A 19,532-nucleotide genomic window follows, 5' to 3' on the forward strand; every position below is an offset into this window, starting at 1 on the left:
TCATTTTACAGCATGAAAATTAGGTAAACTGACTTCACAACTCATTTATGACAAAATGGCATACACAGGATGTACAACCTTCTACCCGGCGTCTTAAATCGGAAATGATGGCCATAAAGTCTAAACCAAACAGGTTTTATGAGTGTTTTTCCTCACCGCGTGTGGAGCAGTAAAAGCTCTCACTCAAATCAAAGCCAATAATCAGTAAATACAGACCCATGTCCAATACACCATTTCAAAGAGTATTAAAAAGACAGTTTATGATCTAATGTACCTCCTCATGATAAGGATAACCTCTTTAGTGCTTTTCATTCAGGCTGTAGACGACGTCACAACACAGAGACTGCTTTAGGTTGACGAGTTTAAAACTTTTGACTTGGAATAACTTGATTTCAGTGCTGCGTTTGACAAAGTTGTTCTCAACATACTAATTGACAGACTTGAAAAATTAGTAGAATTCTTTATTACTGTTCTAAACGACCACAAAACAATCCATGGCAATCACAAATCTGGGCAAACAAATACATCTTGGGGCTCCCCTGGGCTCCGTTCTCAGACTACTTTTACATACAGGCTTTCCTCTTCGTGAACAACTTAATCATTAAACGAGTACTTTGGACAAACATTCATGATGCCTTTTATTCGTTCCTATATGGCAAATCCCAACATTATGGATACATTTGTGACTGAAATATGACGGCATCTGATAGACGAGCTTCCCCTCTAGCACAGCATGGACAGCTCATTTCTTCGGCAGCCTTTTTGACAGCACGTTGTTATCAAGGCCTGGTCCTGGTCCCTGCGATGATAGTCCATCCCTGGAAGCTCTCCTGACTTCACGAAGTCCGGCTCTTCTCCGTTGACTTCCCAGAAGTCTGTCGTGAAACAAATGAGTCAGATTTGTACTAAGACATCAACGTTGCCGCAGTTTATCGAGCTAACGAGCACTGACCGTCTGGCAGAAACCCCTTCTCCTCCTCCCCCAGGTGTCTTCTCCACCTGGACCCTCCGCAGGTGAACACCAACGCTCGCACAAGAGCCCGGCCACAAAGCCGCATGGAATTCCTGTTCTCCTGGGCCTGAAGGTTTGCGGCACACAACAGGCAGCAGAGCAGAACGCCGAGTTGGAGTGACGATCTCATGTTGTTCAAATTCACACAACATCCGTCCTCAGCAGCCTCTATTTATACAGCATCCACCGAGTCTCGCCCCCCTCCACCCCCGGGCGATTCCTGTGTAAATGCCCCTTGTTATCTTTGGAAATCATCGTGTGCTTTCGCCAAACAGATGTCGCTTTGGTGATTTGGGATATGTGTGGGAATCTAGGCTGCTGTAAAGATGACCGATAAGCTACATTTTCGTAGAGAGAAGATCCCTTTTACATCTGACCCGCTGAGATTTTACTGCCGGGGATTTAGTTGAGAGTCACTTAATGGATTTCTTGAGATAACATGTGGATCTGATTGCTTTCTACATAGCAACAAAGTGGAATGTATGTGGCTATTGCAAACAGCAATTCTGAGAAAAAAAAAAAGCATTTGCAGGTACACATGTCAAAGGAACAGCTTCAGCCATAAAGAACTTGTTACCTGTCTGTTTGTCATAGTAAAAGCCGATTCATGTTAAAATTACCATTATAGTTAGTTTTTTTTACGATGCAGTTTCCTGCTGTAATTTACACCAGATGATGCTGTAATATAATTATGTTACTATTATTACTCAGGAATCTATTTTATAGGCTAAGAATTAGACCTGTTTTTGGTTTTTATAGTGCTGTGAGTTATACTTTAATTGTCCCCCTACACCTGAAATGAACGTACAGTATAATAAAAAAATATTGCATTTTGGTTTTCTACTATCAGACAAGGATCCCACCTCCCTCCTTGTTAAATAATGAATTAGGTGTATCTCACCAAACTCGAAAGCTAAGTTCAGGTTCACCAGCCACACCCAGGCCTCATGACTGCTAAACCTGCGAGATTAAAAAATGGCTGAGTTTCTTTCTTGCTAACTTTCGACTTTTCAAACTCAGAAATTTCCTCTTTTTTTCTAGAAAATTCTTGAGATTAATATCAAAATATCTGAGTCTTTTGGCGGAAGTTTACGCCTCCTTTTTTTTCTACAATTACCCTAATACGTTTTGTCGTAGTAACCCTACTGAAATAAATCCTTGTTTAATTAAGAACTACTAAAATGAAAGATGAACTAGCTCCAGGCTCGACTTATTTTTTCTTTAGCGCCTGCGCATTAAGTCCTACACGCTTGCAGGCGGAGTAAAAAGTAGTTCCCATCAACGCCGTCTCGTTGAGGAAAAATCACAATAATTCAGTCACTTTCTAAGATGCACTCTTTAAGATGCATTATCTAAAGTGAATGAAGTATTGAAAGTATTTATACCTGACATAGAGAATCGATTTTAAAGGTCTGCTATCGGACAATAGATATTCCAGTATCAATCCGGACTTTCATCCGTCAAAAAGCGAAGAAGAAAGAGTTCCCTCCATTAATTAACGGATTGCCGCACGAGACTCAACGTTACTCGTTGGATTATTAGAAAGCTTTATTTCGATAAAAATGAGGGAAATTCTTCATCTTCAAGCTGGTCAATGTGGAAACCAGATTGGTGCGAAAGTAAGTTAACATTCATTTTAAAAAATGATGCCTAAATTCGTTGGGACACCAACTGAAAAGTTGCATTTAGTTTGGACGGGCTTCTAAATTAGCGTTAGCTAGCTTAGCAAAAAAAAAAAAAAAAAAAGGGTCAAGGTAAGTGCTAGCTTAATGGGAATCTAAAGCCACAGAAAATGAATTAGCATGTCATTAACACATCTTACATTGTTTAACACCGACTTAATAGTTACATTTAGGTCGAGGCCAAAAAACGTTAACTTAGCCGTTAGCTAAAATGCTAGCCGTAGCCGTTGGTTTCCGTTACTTTCCCGCTCAACCCGCTAGTTTAAATGTCATTTTTCCTGTCTCCATGGTTGTAGTTCTGGGAGGTAATAAGTGACGAACATGGCATTGACCCAACCGGGGTGTACCACGGAGACAGCGACCTGCAGCTCGACCGGATCAACGTTTATTACAACGAGGCATCAGGTTTGTTCACACTTCGCTTCACAGTGCAGTCAGTGGAGGAAACGCTTCAGTACCATTACCTTACACAAAGGGCCTCATTAGAATATTCAATGATGCACAATGATGTTGTCCAAGCTACGATGCGCCGCAGTGGCGAAAGAGTAGAGCCTGCGACCAAATATACGTAGGCCTCAGTTCTGACCGTCACGGGTTCGAGTCCCGCCCCACGACCCCAGCCGCCCGACGACCCCTGCCGACTCTCTTTTGCTTTCCTCACTGACTATTCTCAAATGAAGGCTTCTACACACAATTAAAAAAAGTTACCAGTTGCTAACATTTTTTTTCCTCATAAATGCTAAAAAGAAATTACGAGTGCACATAGATTTCTGACAACTGTTCCTCAAACAGTTTATACTTCACATTTTCCACAAATCATTTTTGATCCATTCATTACAATGTTATCCAGATTTTGTTTGTCAACCAGGTAAGGTTGTTACAGTGTTTTTGTATTAGGTCTGTTGTAAATGAATATTTTAGTAAATGAGTAATCTTATCGATTATTCTTTGATTAATCGAGTAATCGGATTAAAAAATATTATACAATAAAATACTGGTAAATCTAACATAACAGCAGTATTACTATCAAATTGGTATGTAATAGTAATACTGAAAAATTAGACTGATGTTGGAACATCAGTCCAATTTTTCATATTTGAACTTCCCTAACAGTTATGTTTTTGTAGTTTAGAAAATTAACCTGTAACAATCATAGCTCACTTTCTAAGTTAACCTGAAGAAAAATTATACAAAAATCTGAAATTATATTCAATTTAATAATAAAGAGGCAGGCTCATAAATACGCTTATATTAAAAAAGTGTATACTCCAGCTTTTCGTTTATGTATTAATCTCCAGTCAATTTAATAGATGAACTCCACCTTCCCCAGCCATTTATAGCTTTTCTGTTCATGCTAGCAATTTGGCTCCTTAGTTCGTCACAGAAACATCTACCAGCTGCAAGGGGTGGAGCCACGATGAGCTCCGCCACCCGTTTGTTGAGACCTGGATGATATGAAGTTAATTTTCCGGTTCGTCCGTAAAGCTACACTTGCGCTGTAAGCATCAACAGCCCCACGCAGTGTTCATTCTATCTGCTTACATGTATAAATACACCTGCAGCGCTCTTCGCCGCCGTTCGCTTTGCACCGCCAACAGGCAGCAGCTCCGGGAGGGAAAATGTTGCCGTACTCCAGGCATCGCGCCAGTCATTTTAAGGATGCTTATTGGTCCCCCGAAAAATGATAAAAGCTCGGACATTGTCATGAATCAATAAAATCCTCCCAGAGCCAACTTGAAAATTGGACGTTATGCTGTTAACACTTAGCTTTCGTCAACAACTCAGGCAGAGGTGAGAGCGCTTCGCAAGGCAAATATTGACCAGGCCGGAACACGGTGCGCTAAATAATAAAACATAATTTAACAAAGTTTCGAGGCAGATAAATTTTCCTCGAGGAATTTTAATGATCAAGGCACACGAATCACTTGAGGAATTGTTTCAACCCTATTTTGTATGACTATTACATCCTCTCCCCTCTCTCTACTAGGTGGAAAATATGTCCCTCGTGCTGTGCTGGTCGACTTGGAGCCAGGCACCATGGACTCTGTGAGGTCTGGACCTTTTGGCCAAGTGTTTAGACCTGACAATTTTGTTTTTGGTATGCATTTTTCTGTAAGAATTTAGTTTTGATTAAAAAAATTTGGGGGCCGCCAAACAAAACTGGAGTGTTAATTTAGTATGTCAGGATTTTTCTGACTTTTTTTTTATTATTTAAATTAAATACTTTGATCTGTAACAGGTCAGAGCGGCGCTGGAAATAACTGGGCTAAGGGTCACTACACCGAAGGAGCAGAGCTGGTGGACTCGGTCCTGGATGTGGTGAGAAAGGAGGCAGAGGGTTGCGACTGTCTGCAGGGCTTCCAGCTCACCCACTCCTTGGGAGGAGGCACCGGCTCCGGTATGGGCACGCTCCTCATCAGCAAGATCCGAGAGGAGTACCCAGACCGCATCATGAACACGTTCAGCGTGGTGCCGTCACCCAAGGTTTATATCGTCACCTTCCTTAAACCTTAAATAATGGGGCCAAGTGCCCCCCCAAAACGGATTTTATTCATATATTTTGCTTTACTCATCTTTTTTTCAATAAAGAGGTGGTGATAATTTATTTACTATTATTATTATTATTATTATTATTATTATTATTATATGTTTTTACTCATATCATTCTTGGCAAAAAATGATTTAGGTCATAATTTTAGGTAGGTAATGATGTTCACTTCTGTTCACAAATGATGCTCTTCTTCAGAACTGCTTCCTCAAGGTGTCCACACATACTTAAGACTTAAATTTGTGTATCTCAAAGTAAGGCCTTAAAATGTCCTAAATTAATCTAAAAAAATTAAATACATTGACATGTGGGAATTGAGCCAACTGGTTCCCTTGCTTGCTATCTTTTTCTTTATGTCCATGCCAGGTAAGTTTATTGCCAGTTGGGTAAACAACATTCATCTTTACCATTGACTCTCTTCTGTTGCCAGCCCATAAGGTTCTATGTATGTTGAGTACCAAAAAAAACTGTAGTTTTAGTACGAGAAGCACTAAGCTAGAAATTTCTTCTGTACATTTCTGTTGTTATATGGGTCTTAAATTTTATTCATAGTCATCTTAAAAAGTCTTATAATTGGGTTGGTGAAACCTTCAGAAATCATTCTTCCAATCTTAAACTAGGTTCCATTTTTCTCTCTGTATTCCCCTCCTGACAGGTGTCGGACACCGTGGTGGAGCCCTATAACGCCACCCTTTCTGTCCACCAGCTGGTGGAGAACACTGACGAGACCTTCTGCATCGACAACGAGGCGCTGTACGACATCTGCTTCCGTACGTTGAAGCTCACCACGCCCACATACGGCGATCTGAACCACCTGGTGTCGGCCACCATGAGCGGCGTCACCACCTGCCTGCGCTTCCCCGGCCAGCTGAATGCAGACCTGAGGAAGCTGGCCGTCAACATGGTGCCATTCCCCAGACTGCACTTCTTCATGCCGGGCTTCGCCCCACTGACGAGCCGCGGCAGCCAGCAGTACCGGTGAAGACGCTCAGTCCCCCATTATATTAGGATTATCCTCCACTTCTTTAGATACTTAATTCCAACTTAATGTCTTCTCTTTTCCAAGGGCCCTGACAGTCCCTGAACTCACCATGCAGATGTTCGACGCCAAGAACATGATGGCGGCATGTGACCCGCGTCACGGCCGCTACCTGACGGTGGCCGCCATCTTTCGCGGCCGCATGTCCATGAAGGAGGTGGACGAGCAGATGCTGAACGTTCAGAACAAGAACAGCAGCTACTTCGTCGAGTGGATCCCCAACAACGTGAAGACGGCCGTGTGCGACATCCCGCCACGCGGCCTCAAGATGTCTGCCACCTTCATCGGAAACAGCACGGCCATCCAGGAGCTGTTCAAGCGCATCTCGGAGCAGTTCACCGCCATGTTCCGCCGCAAGGCCTTCCTTCACTGGTCAGTTAGGGTTAATCAAACGCTAGTCTGTTTGCCTAGAGAATTCGTTCGGGGAGATGTGAATGTGCTATTAAACCAACGTGGACCAATAAAACAACTGGTAAACTGAAAAAACCTTGGTCTCAATTCGGTTGAATGAACTTTGATGCAGTTCAAATTCATATGTGAATGCAAGTGTCCCAGAGACCTCTCCAAAAGCAGGAAGCCAAGTTTAACGTAGGGCATTCTGGGTAAATGCATCCAAAACAAACGCGTTAGCAGAAGAAATAGCACATGGTCAAAGACAGAAGCGAAATCTTACAACCACTAAAATCTGACGCCATTCCATTTACTTTCCATGAAGAAGGAAGTAGCGCTCAGTGTCTTACTCATAAGTTTTCTTCTAGTTTCCTTCAGTAGTTCTTTTTCCTTCCTTGATACAAAGAGGGTAACAGGTTTTTCAACAGGTTTGGTCTGCTTGACAGTGCAGTGTGAAAATGAACCGCACTCTGAAAATGTAACAAATGTTCCAACTTTGATCCTCAATCTAACGGAGTTTATCAGGTGTACTAGAAGACAGTGGCGTTCTATTGTAAGGCACAGACGCTAATGTTGTCTCGTTGCAGGTACACCGGCGAGGGCATGGATGAGATGGAGTTCACCGAGGCGGAGAGCAACATGAACGACCTGGTGTCCGAGTACCAGCAGTACCAGGACGCCACGGCCGAGGAGGAGGGCGAGTTTGAAGAGGAGGGAGAAGAAGACATGGCATAAGCAGCTCATGTGGCAGCTTTGCTCCTGGGCAACATTGTTAGATTTCACCGTTTCTTTCTTTGTTCAAAGTGTCAAACCAATGACAATTAAGGTGTGATAAATGTCACCAGTTTTGCTTGTTTTAAAAGTTTTAGAATTGTTTTCAGGCTTTGCAGAAAACATGTTAAATATTACATTAGAATTTTCTTCTGGAACATAAATTTATTAACCTGTAATTCTGCTCCGTAGCATTTTGAATGTTTTGGATATTGAAGCTTTTTTCTGTGAACGGTTTGTTTTTATGTGGTCGCTCATTTTTTAACTGGGACTGAGTGTTTTTCTGAATGTTGTAACTCCTCCAGCCTGACCTCCACATTGCCCGCTCACAATGCATTTCTTTAAAGCTGTTTATTTTTCTACATAATCCTGACCAGTTGGTACAGAACTCCCAGGTCTAGCCACATGGGAGAAGAAAACACAACTATATAATATCTTGTGGTAACAACGTCATTATGAAGAGGTATGGCCAAGCGTGTTTTTTAATTCCCATGTCACCGGATGGGCTCTGTACGTTTGTCTATCTTTGGATTTTGTAATTTTCAGTCTGATGTATTTAGGATGGTTTCATAAATAGCTTTTCATTAATAACTTGATGGAGTAACTTCATAGAGTTTCAAATAAAGGTTTTTACCCTGGTACTAAGCTGTGAATTGGTGATTTTTGTCAGTTGAAGGCATATTCGGGGCAATTTTAATGCTTTCATGTTGAAAATGAAGGAAATAAATCTGGATGTTACAGAGCCAGTGTGTAAAGGGCGACATCTGCTGGCCAAATGGCAGCATTGTATTTGATCGGAGGAAACCTTTGAGCCATATGGAATTAAAATTCAGCACATGCGCAGTAACATGATGCAATGATCTGAAACAATAATAAAACTAAACTCATAGAATACTTTCAGATCCATCTAACACACAACAGCTGAAGTTGGTGATGATCTGCAGAACTCTGGATCCTGAGGAAGAAACAAAAGTTCTGGTCCAACTTTCTGCAGCAGAAGCAGAGCAACAGAACGTTCATGATTTGCATTGAAATGAAATCTAAGCTGAACATTCAGTTGAAATCTGTTCACTTATCTCTGCATAAATTAACTCTTTCATGCATAGTGGTCACCACAGCAGAATGCTGCTGCAAGAGTCCTTACTAAAACAAAAAGAGATCAGCATATCAGTCCAGTTCTAAGATCCCTGCACTGGCTGCCTGTTACTCAAAGAATAGAATTTAAAATCTCCTTAATAGTTTACAAAGCACTTCGTAATAGAAACCCAGACTACATTTCTGATCTTCAACCCTGTATACCACTCAGACCTTTAAGATCATCAGAATCAAACTTACTTAATCCGAGAGTCAGAACTAAACATGGTGAAGCAGCTTTTAGTTTTTATGCTCCAGCGCTCTGGAATAAGCTTCCTGCTCACTGTAAAACTGCCCCTACCTTCAGTTTATTTAAAACAAGGTTAAAAACCTTCTTATTTGAAGTTGCCTATGCTTAAACTTTTTAATTCTATTCGTTCACTATATTTAACATTTTTTATTTACTGTGTTTATTTTTAATTTGCTTGATTTATCTTCTTGTATGTTGTTTTTAACTTTCTTCTACAGGCACTTTGAATTGTTTTTGGCTGAAAGGTGCTCTATAAATGAAGTTGCCTTGCCTTACAGTGGACAGCTATCCAAAAGCCATTTTCTTGTGCTTCTTGCGGATTTTTATGTTAACTACTGGCCATCAGCTGCAAATGCAAGAAAGCATTTTGTTAAATCCAAAATGGCCGACAGACCAAAGAGCATGCCAACCGACCCAGTCCCTCCTTCTACTGTAGTGTAGGCGACTCTTGCAGGTAAAAAATATTGTGACATCAGAAAACCCCTAAAGAACAATACTACTGATGTACTTTTCAAATAACAACTTTGTATGTGGAGAAAATTACAATTGATCACCTAAAATAAAATAAATTATATATATATATATATATATTTACAAATTCTTTTTTCTACTTTTTTTTTATGCCTTAAGAAAAGAAAATAAAAAATTGGGAAAAAATCCTGACACAAAGGTTAACCAAAAATAAAGGAAAACTTGCTTGAGAAAACTTTATTGTATATTTTTTAATAAGTAATTCATGGATAAACGTGTATTACTCACAGATGGATTAAGAGACGCAGAATGTATGGAGGTTAGTTTTGATTCTCTGCTGAGAATCTGAGAAGCATTCTGCTGGATTAAATCTGACTTCAGGTCTTTTTTTTTTTTTTTGCCGTTATCATGTAACCTGCAAAGGTTTTGCTGCAGCTACCATGTTGGAATCTGAAGTTCATGGTTGAAAATCAGTTGTGTTGGGAAAGAAAGATGGCTGCCAAGGCTTTGGTGAGTACAGTTAAAAGACTACAGGAAGTGATTCAGCTGAGTAAATATCTCTATAATAAACCTGCATGCATCCTCAGTATGAGGCATTGCTTTATCTTGGACCTTTTTAATCAATTTAAATAATGATTGGTGCATCGTTAACAGATTCATGATCTAAAGAATGATCCAAATGTATTTTTTAAACTTTTTATTTTTAATCATGGTAATATCAGCAATTTTCTTACACTGGGAAATATTAAGCACGGCACAAAAGTATTTGCCTTTTTTACAACCAGGCTTTTACAGTAAGAACTACATCTGTTCAGAAGGTTTTCACTTATAAGCCGACTTCACCTAAATCAGCTTTTATTTAAACTCGACTAACTACAGCAAGTGTTTTGAAAGATTGCGACCCAAATCCTGTTTTTATAACTGAAAATAAATTTAATCTGGGCTTAAAAGAATTTGAAAACTAAATGCAAATGTGCAAAGAAATTGGGTCTGCAACACCCATCTTCTACAGCAAAAAAATAAAAAGAGATAATTGGACTTTATTGCTTGATGTTATTTTTCTTGGCACAGAAGTACTCTCCACTCAGTTTTGGTCCATTTGACTAAAAGTTTTAAATGCATGAATTTGACATTTCAAGGACGGCCTGTTTTATTAAGACCCAGCTGCTTGTGCGCAACTCAGGAAGTCAGGACGGCCGAGCGGTCTAAGGCTATGCGTTCAGGTCACAGGCAGACTGGAGGCATGGGTTCGAATCCCAATTTGCTTCCATTTAAATGGACCAAGAAAGTGAGTTTCTGGTCAGGTCTACCAACGAGATGTTCAGTGGGTCTCCGGAATACCATCACTCAACACACATTATGGTAAGAAGTTGCATGGGAGCAATGCAAACACAACCCGAAATTTAGTGGAAAAACTGCTAACTTTTGCTTGTCGCTATGAGCAAACATTTGGCATAGTCCTCATTGAATTGTCAAGTGTTCTTCGCCCTTTGAACATCCTGCATAAAAAGGCATCTCACACCCCAGGGATGGGAGTCAGGATGGCCGAGCGGTCCAAGGCACCCCGTTAAGGTCGCAGTCTCCCCTGGAGGCGTGTGTTCGAATCCCACTTCTGACAGAAAGACTTTTCTCATTTGCCTCGACTGCACTCTCAGAGTCGTCATTTTAACTCGACTCCTGTACTTTTGGTGTAAGTAAGTAAGGCAGTTGAAATGGAGGACCCACTGACTGCTGACTCTGCTGTGGTATTTGCACATGTAAGGAATGAAATCATCCCAATAGATAACAGAGAAAATTTAACTTTGCAGAGCTCTCAATCAACCAAGTGGTTTTCACCCATATGCTAATTCTCAGAGAAAAGACATTAACACATTTGCGTGATGTCAGGATGGCCGAGCGGTCCGAGGCGCTGCGTTCAGGTTGCAGTCTCACCTGGAGGCGTTGGTTTGAGCGTCGAGTAATGAACCTTTTTGCTTCATGAGGCTTCATTTGCCCATCACTACTTACTGATGTTAGAGACGTGACCACTGGAAACCAACCGAGCTGAAGGTTGGTGGACTGTTTTCTTCATGTCCAGGCATAAAGAAAACAGGTGTAGTCTCCTTTTATGCTCCACACCTTGTGAGAAGTTAATTGGGTTCCAGGTGTCCTCAATCCTGCAGGGCAAGCTTCCTCCTGCGACACACGCAGGCTAAAAAGTTAAAAGCGTTGTTCCTTCTGAGCAGGTGACTTCTTTAAGGTTTTTACTGTGAAGCAAACAGAACCTTTTATGTCTGCATTTCAGCAACACCTGTATTTTTGTCGCTTTTCCATAAAGTCCAACATTGCGTACTGCTTGGCCATCAGTCGGTGCATAATCAATTCTGGTGGAGGCCTCAAGAAAACCCACCATTAACTTTGAACCTATTTTTAGACAATATTTTGATTATTCTTGATAATTTTTCTTTTTTTTTGCTTACGGGTAAACTTTTAAGAGCATGTGAAACGTCCGCTGGTTCCGCGTTTACTTCCATTTCACAACAGTGACAAAGCTGAGAGTGAAAACATCCGTCAAGCATCGATCCTAAAACGCAGTTCCATGTTGCCGACACTAGATGTCCTCCGAGAGCCAGTTTCTAAGGGCTTAAACAGCGGCGAGGATGACTTCAGTCCACATGGAGAGCAACCTGACAGAGGCCGTGAATAGACAGAAAACCCAACAGATTTTCTATTAGTGGATCTCTGAGGGTGGAAGGCGAATATGGAGAGAGTGTGGTCAGTGTGTGTGTGGGGGGGGAGAAAGGGGCTGCTGGTTGCCATTTTGGGGTAATTTGTTTAATACGACTCATCAGCAGCAACATCTGTCTTCTTCCTCCTGCTGCTGCTCCTCCTCCATCCTGCTGGGTCTGATTCAGCACTTCAACACCTACACACAGAACCAAGAATAGATTCAGGACTCCACACAGAGTAAAAATAAAAAAATAAGCCCCGCCGGCGCCTGAGACCACCCATCGCATCCTGTCCTGTCACCTGCTACGGAGAAATCGGAAACGAAGTAGAACAGATCCTTCAGTCGCTCCCTTTACTTGCTGTTTAGTTTTAAGTGCGTCTCTAATTTGGTGCTAATGTGACGTTTTAGACAGCAGTTAATGCAATTTGACCTCCATTTTGTCATTTCTAGGGTAAAAGTCTAAAAGACACAAGCTTAGCCTAAACCACCGTTTTCCACAGTCAGAGGTCGTCAAACTTCGTTTGGGATTTTGAAAACTTTCAGGGTCTTTTCACGCCTGACTTTCTTACATTTTCAGTTGCTGCCGTTCACTTTCCCACTGCGTTGCCGAAACCTTTTGGAAAACCCGTCACCTGTGGTGGCGCTGTGCCAATCACCAGTGAGAGAAACGACATGAAAACCTCTGAAGAACGCGATGAGCGCAACTTCCTCCTACGTGAAATGTAAACAAAATGGAGTAGCGTCAGATTTTAGGATTACTATTCGCTAGGGCTGTAGACGCTCACGTTTGTTTTGGTTGTGTTTACCCAGAATTCCTTGTGATGCAGTTCATGTCCTGATCCGTTTTCTTTTCACATAAGCATTTGAATTGCATCGGCGTTCACTTTTAATTCAAACGAGAGGTTGGTAGATGGATCAGAGTTGTTTTCTTTGGGGGGGCGTTGGGGTGTGTGGGGGCGTTTACCCCGGGCTCCCAATTTAAGCAGGATCCGCCCCTGCTTGTGGAACGTTCCTGTCATCTTTGTCCTCCGACACTTATTAACCAAGCTGATTGTAATTACTGAAACCCACCTGAGTCACGCAGACCCACAGCGGAAGCATTCCAGGTGACCTTTACCACCAAATGCCAAACGTGCAGGGCTTGTACTTCCTCCATGTGTGAGACTGGCCCCTGCATTCCCTCCGGTACCCAGACCCCTGCGCTCGTGCTCCAGCTCTCTCCAAAGCGTGAGCTCACTCCACATCCTGCCCCCCCCCCCCCACCCCCCCCCACCCCACCCCCTCCTCCTCTACCCACCGCGCAGTTGGATTCAGTTACAGTGAGCGCCAGGATGGCAACATTAAAAAAAATCTAATGGAACAACTGAGACGGGAAAACGCTGTGAGGTTTTTACGACGTGCGAATAGCAAGCCATAGAAATAACCTCGACAGGAAAAAAAAAAGAAAAAAGAGAGAGAAAATCAAAATGCGAGGCAGCGCGAAGGCATCCGGGGGTCAAGTTCACGCGGCAGCGGATGCGCGCCGGCTCCAGGAGCAGCTGGCCGGCTGGATGAAGTGAGACTCGGCGCGCAGCGGCAGCAGCGTGCCACGGCGCGGCCACGCATTTCGGATCGGACCTCGGTGGGAATCATTTCTGGGGACAAAACAACTCGGCCACCTCGTCCCTCCCCCCTCCCCCTCTCACGGCACATCAATGAGGAATGTGACTGTGTCTGTCTCTGTCCAGACGGGCTTGATGAAGCCCTCGGCGGTGTCATGCGTCTTGCCCCGCAGCCAGCAAGCGCGCAACCCCTGCAGCTCGTAGTGTTCCTCGCGCTCCTCCTGGGCGCCGGGGTCGTGCCGTCCCCGGTCATCTCCGCCGGCTGCCCGGACAGGTGCGTGTGCGACGACCAGCTGGTGGTCCAGTGCGCCGGGCAGCACCTGGTCGCCTTCCCGGCCGACCTGCCGCTGGCCACGCGGCAGCTCATCATCTCCAACAACCGCATCGCGGAGCTGCCGCCGCTGGCGCTCAACTACCTATCCGACCTGGTCTACCTGGACTGCAGCAACAACTCCCTGACCGAGGTGTCCGAGTCCACCTTCGGGAACCTGCGCAAGCTGGCCTACCTGGACCTCTCCTTCAACACCTTGCGCCGGATCGAGGACCGGACGTTCGGGCCGCTGGCCAGCCTGGTGATGCTGAGGATGACGGACAACCCGGGGCTCTCCGACATCCACCCGGACGCCTTTTCGGAGAACGAGGCGCTGCAGGTGCTCGACGTGAGCCGGAACAACCTGACGGCGCTCAACATCACGTCGCTGCTCGCGCTGGCCGCCCTGCGCTCCGTGGGGCTCGGCGGGAACCCGTGGAGCTGCCAGTGCGACAACGAGGACCTCTGCCTGTGGGTCCACCTGGAGACCTTCAAGTTCCAAGGTCCTGTCGGCTCGCTTTCACTTTCACCCCGGGGTCACGTGAGGAAGCGGTTAGTCCAGGGAGCGCGTGCCGCACGCTCCAGTTGGCGCTAATTAGAAAGCCCGGTTACGTAATGGACTGGCCTTTTACTGGAGGCTGTTAGCAGGAAGCAACTCCTGTCAAAATAAAAAATAATTAGACCGTAGAAAAATACAGAATTATCACCCTGGATAAATTCTGAATTTAACATGAAACGTGTTTTGATTGATACATAATCAGGGCCGCTTACAAGGATTTGGGGCCGTTGGGTTGAAACCGTTTTGGGGCCCCATCTACAAAAAAAAAGTTCTTTTGCTAATTCAATTTACAGTAGATTAATAGGTTGTCCTATAGCTACATAATTAAGTATGAACCTGTGATGTAATGACCAGTTGCTCCATGTTGTTTCCAAAAAACAGACAAAAACTATATCTTTGTCATTTTCAATTACGTGAGTATTGTTTCAATTCATAAAAATCCCAAAATGCTATTACAACTCACCTGATTGGCCTATGATTCTTATATTAAGTACAATGTCTGCAAAACACACTTTCATCGAAAATAAATTAAATAAATAAAAATCTCTCATCTCCTGCCTCAGTGCAAAAGGCCCCTTGAATTTTTCATGTTTTGTCAGATCACAGCCACAAACTTCAATGTATTTAAGTTTGAATTTGTGACACAAACTGAGATCTGTTCTCAATTTTAGTCTGATACCCCAAAATAAAAACCTGTGCAACCAACCGCGTTTACAAGTCAGCTAAGAACATATGTGTTTTAATCTGGTGTAATGTTTACATGGAAGTTTATTTGTGGCTCTCGGCAGCAGGGCCGGATTCAGAATGATGTGGGCCTCAGTTTTGGTGCCCCGGTCCACTGCTAGCCAATGCTAGTCCTGTACATCAGTGGGTCTGAACTGATACATGGGAGGTTCACTACTTATGTTGCTTCTAAAAAAATACTATAACTTCATGATCTTCTTTATCCCATGTTTTTTTTTGTTTGTTTGTTGTTGTTTTTTTTACATATCATGTATGCAAGTAAACAAACAAAAGAAATTTTCCAGGGTAATTTTTATTTTTTATTTTTTTACTTTGTGCTCCACCTTATCACTCCCCATGTTGATTTCCTTTTCCATAAAAAAATCGTACATCCTACACTTCCCATCTACACCGCCCCTGATGAGTCTGGCATGTTTTGAACAGCACTAGGGGCGTATTTGTGGATTTATGTGGATTTATGGATTCATTACTGAAACAGTAACGTTTCAGTAATGAAAACATTGCTGAAACTGATCCCATGTTGTGTTTGTGGTTTTTTTTTTTAGGCGATGTTATGGAGATATTTGTTCATATAAAGTCCTGAGACAAAATCATATGCAGATGAACTTCATTTACTAGGACATAAACTCTTTAGGCAATTGTTGCGCTGCCTTTCATTTAGCGGAATCAAAGAGTTGTCTAAGTGAAAATGCACACAGCGCTTTTCAAGTTTTCTTTTGTTTTTTTTTTTGTTAAAAAAAAAAGAAAAAAGTTTGATTTGATCATTTTCCAACTCCACTTCACAACTTTGAGTTCATGTGTTGCATAAAAAGGCTCAAACACACATTTAGTTTTGTGGCTGTAGCATCACAAAACGTGGAGAAGTTGAAGTACAAATGAAACCCAACACAAGTACAAATAAGTATATAATGTCATCTAGGGCTACGTTGATGTATATTTTTTTAAACGTCCTCATCAGATTAACATTATTTGAATTTTGACATCAATTTGTCTTTATTAAGGCATATCTAAAACTAAGACTAATTAAAAAGCCCTTTAATGTGGAAAGGTTATGACATTATGACAATATGTTTGGGTTTTCTTTTAGTCCAAACATATTATTGGAAAGTTGAGTGGAAGGAAAATGAGATTTTAAAAAACAAAACAAAACAAAAAAAGAAACGGGGGAAGCAACAGGGATAACCGCAGCCTTTGAAGGATTGTGAGTCAAATCCAGTTGATGATTTTGGTAGCAAAGCAGCCTGAGCTTCCTGAACACGTCAGTATAACCACGTCACGCCGCACTGATGCAGCAATTCATGAAAAAATAAGCTCCAACTAAGTATATTTCTATATTTTTACAGGTCATATATAAATTTTTTACTTAAATGTAGTTGCTTTTTTTTATTATTTGTATGCCATTGTTATTGAAATTAACAGAAACGAAATGCATCAATAATATTGATGCCAGGTCAGTGTCGGTATCTAATCGATACTTGCGTGGTAAAAATCAATATGTTAGTTTTAGATTCCGTCTTAAGATCCTATTTTTATAATTACCCACAGGGAGTTTTACAGTTTTCTCTCCTTCTTTAACAGAAACTGTGCTGGAAAACGAACCACTCCTGTCACGCACACGCAGAAGCTGCACAATTTCTTTCGCCTCACATCACCCGGGCAACATCTGCAACAGTTATTATTTCACACAAGTAAATGGCCAATAGCCTGCAGGACTGCTGTTATTTTTATAATCGCAGTGAAAAACTGTGGGTTAAACACACATAGTAAAATATAAAAAACAAAACAAAACTGCAGAAGTCCCAAAATTTATTTATCTGCCAAATGTTTGAGTTAGCATGATAATTATTGACGATCACAGAAGCAAATAAAACAACATTTCAACTCAGATTAGGTTTGAAATGTTGCACTTGAACAGCCTGTCAGACTTCTGGAAAAGTGTCAACAGACTGCAAGGCAAAGGAGCACATTAAAAATAATTAGATTTAAAAAAAAAAAACCCAAAAAATCACCAACAACATCTCATTCTAACAGTTTAGAGACGATGTTCTGCAGACTGTTCAGTAAACTCCTAAGATCAGACGTATTCTGGTATATGCTGTTAAATTCAAATAAATGAAATAGTAGTTGATGGTTGGGAATGGTCAAAGAAATTTGACCAACAAAATAGAAAGCAATTGACCCCCAAAATGTGGAAATTTATTTTATTTTTTTTCTTTGTTTTATGATTTGCTCTCTCATTCTTCGGTTCCATGACTTTTAGATGTGAGCAGGGCCAGATTTTAGAAAAATAAGGGCCCCTGGGCTGGAGGGAGTTTTGGTGCCCTAGCCCAGAGAACAGGGGGAAAAAAAGCCCAACTTGTACTCATGCAAATTACAGAACATTAATAAGCAGTCATACAAATCTGAGTTTGAATTAGATGCATGGTCGGTTTGAAATGTCTGGAATTTCTCCATGTTGGGCCCAAAAAGGTGGCAAATTTCCAATGTTTGAGTTTAGCTTAAATTCATAAAAATCCAACAATATTTAGAAAAACCCCCCACCACATGTGAAACAAGTCCATGACTTTAAGATGAGGTCTAGGGCTGCAACTAACGATTGTTTTAATAATCTGATCTGACAATTAATCGAGTGTAATAAAATGGCCCATTCAACAGTTTATTTTATTTGACAACTTAAGCCTTTTATCTACAATACTAGAAATATTTGAAAAGATTCAAGTAAAAAAAAAAACATCCCTTTTTTATGAGAAAATATTTCATTGTGTAAAATACGACACATTACTTCAGTAAATCTGAACCAGGTGAAGCTAAAACTATTTCATTTGAGGATTTCTCCTTAGAACAGATTAGCAAACAAAGATGTTTTAGTCTTAAATATAAATATATTTTGGGCTCTGAATATCTTTCAGCAAATGGCATTTTTTGAGACTCCAGTTTAGAATTAATTGATTACAAAATTAGTTGATGTTTTTTTAATAATAATAATTGATTAATCCGATTAATCGGTTCAGACCTAATGAGGTGTATTGTTTGTGAAACATCATGCACTATATATATATATATATATATATATATATATATATATATATATGTATATATATATATATATATATATATATATATATATATATATATATATATATATATATATGTATATATATATATATATATATATATATATATATAATTTTTGGGCAGTCCCTAAACTTGGTTGCCCTGGGTTACTGCCTCTGTAAGCCTTTTCTAAAGTCTGACTCAGACTGTTGGACCGTTAAATGATGACAAAGAAAACAGAAAGAATGGCGTCTCTTGATTCTCTTTTAGCCACTTCAGCTCCACCAGCCGCGGTTTTGACAGGAAACTCGACAGTCTTGTTATCCAGAAACGACGAATCGATCAATTTTCCACTCGGCCGCTGGGACGCGATGCTGCAGGTGTGATTAACGAATCGTGGGTCTCCCCCATCAAATATTGATCCCCGCAGTTATTTCCCTGCCAACTTGAAAAATCGCTTTCGACACTCTGAGCAAATCCTAAACTTTGATTTACGATGCCGTTGGTTCGGTGTGGACATGTCGCTGTGCAAAAGGCCAGCTGCTATTTATAGCGCCTCTTACTGAGCAAAGAAGCCAGTCGTAATTTTAACACCATGGCTGTAATACAATTTCCACGCTCTCTGAACTACCCTCCCTCCCCGTACCGCTTCTCACTCGCCGCGCGGTTCGCCACACGGCGAAACACGGAGACGTCCCAGTTTTCCCGCCGCTCGTCACCGTTTGTCTCGCCTGACTTGGATTGCGGCCTCTTCCGGTGACAGCTGCCAGGAAAGGAGAAGCCGAACCCTCCGACGCGCGCATCCTTTGGCCCTGCACGCGAAATCTGTATGATTTGATGGAGCTTTTTTTTCTTTTTTTTTTAATTGGATTGTCCATCTCATATTGTAGATAAATGATCGTTTTTCTCCACCCTGCATGTCAGTAGATGACAGAAATGCTCTCTTTGTTGATTAACAATGCCTAACTATTTTTTTGTTGTTAATTGAAGTTACTAAAAAAAAAAAAAAATAGGACATGACATATTAATTAATACTTAAGATTATAGCCAAGTGGCTAATGTCAATCTCTTGTCCCATTGGCAGGTTGATTTATGATTCTTAATAAGAAAAAACAACTGCAAAAATACTGCACTAAAAAAACCCAACCTCTTCTTAAAGTAGATAAATGGTTTTCTTATGTAGTTGTTTGCTATTTTTAGGCTATAGTGTTTCAATCATTTTAATTTAAGTTGAATAGAGTTAGCATAAAATGGGGT

The 19,532-nt window shown here is 41.4% G+C and overlaps 3 protein-coding genes across 7 annotated transcripts in view; 2 read left to right on the forward strand and 1 right to left on the reverse strand.

Annotated features, from left to right (window-relative positions):
• Nucleotides 1–14,237, reverse strand: LOC114145928 (relaxin-3-like). Its single transcript, XM_028019616.1, has 3 exons — nucleotides 14,115–14,237; nucleotides 953–1,079; nucleotides 1–875 (listed from the first exon to the last, which is right to left on the reverse strand). The coding sequence occupies exons 2-3, from the start codon at nucleotides 1,056–1,058 to the stop codon at nucleotides 724–726; spliced, it is 258 nt and encodes an 85-aa protein (XP_027875417.1). The 5' UTR covers nucleotides 1,059–1,079; nucleotides 14,115–14,237; the 3' UTR covers nucleotides 1–723.
• On the forward strand, nucleotides 2,270–8,083 carry LOC114145912 (tubulin beta-4B chain-like). Of its 2 annotated transcripts, XM_028019590.1 has the most exons (7): nucleotides 2,270–2,631; nucleotides 2,991–3,099; nucleotides 4,682–4,792; nucleotides 4,934–5,178; nucleotides 5,898–6,220; nucleotides 6,309–6,653; nucleotides 7,259–8,083. In XM_028019590.1, the coding sequence occupies exons 1-7, from the start codon at nucleotides 2,575–2,577 to the stop codon at nucleotides 7,404–7,406; spliced, it is 1,338 nt and encodes a 445-aa protein (XP_027875391.1). In that variant the 5' UTR covers nucleotides 2,270–2,574; the 3' UTR covers nucleotides 7,407–8,083. The 2 variants fall into 2 exon arrangements, with proteins under 2 accessions (XP_027875391.1, XP_027875392.1); XM_028019591.1 differs by lacking the exon at nucleotides 4,682–4,792 and having other exon boundaries at nucleotides 2,272–2,631.
• The window catches only part of LOC114145917 (leucine-rich repeat-containing protein 52-like), a 24,263-nt gene continuing 18,049 nt past the window's right edge, over nucleotides 13,319–19,532 (forward strand). For 2 of the 4 annotated variants that reach the window (XR_003595786.1, XR_003595787.1), the window contains exon 1: nucleotides 13,321–14,421. Coding sequence is in view for 2 of the 4 variants with exons in the window: in XM_028019599.1 (XP_027875400.1) it covers nucleotides 13,764–14,421 (658 nt within the window). In the remaining 2 variants the exon portion in view is untranslated. Of the gene's footprint in view, nucleotides 14,422–19,532 lie in introns of all 4 variants that reach the window. The other 2 variants (XM_028019599.1, XM_028019598.1) reach the window with 2 other exon arrangements.

The sequence above is a fragment of the Xiphophorus couchianus genome, chromosome 6 (assembly GCF_001444195.1).
Source record: "Xiphophorus couchianus chromosome 6, X_couchianus-1.0, whole genome shotgun sequence".
Taxonomy (NCBI): Eukaryota; Metazoa; Chordata; class Actinopteri; order Cyprinodontiformes; family Poeciliidae; genus Xiphophorus; species Xiphophorus couchianus.

Bases quoted from the DNA above. Each gene is read 5' to 3' on its own strand.
- LOC114145912 (XM_028019590.1), top strand. From the start codon at position 2,575: ATGAGGGAAATTCTTCATCTTCAAGCTGGTCAATGTGGAAACCAGATT. The intron at 6,221-6,308 runs GTGAAGACGCTC...CTCTTTTCCAAG, and splicing joins CGCGGCAGCCAGCAGTACCG to GGCCCTGACAGTCCCTGAAC. The intron at 6,654-7,258 runs GTCAGTTAGGGT...GTCTCGTTGCAG, and splicing joins CGCAAGGCCTTCCTTCACTG to GTACACCGGCGAGGGCATGG.
- LOC114145928 (XM_028019616.1), bottom strand. From the start codon at position 1,058: ATGCGGCTTTGTGGCCGGGCTCTTGTGCGAGCGTTGGTGTTCACCTGC. The intron at 876-952 runs GTCAGTGCTCGT...GTTTCACGACAG, and splicing joins GAAGGGGTTTCTGCCAGACG to ACTTCTGGGAAGTCAACGGA.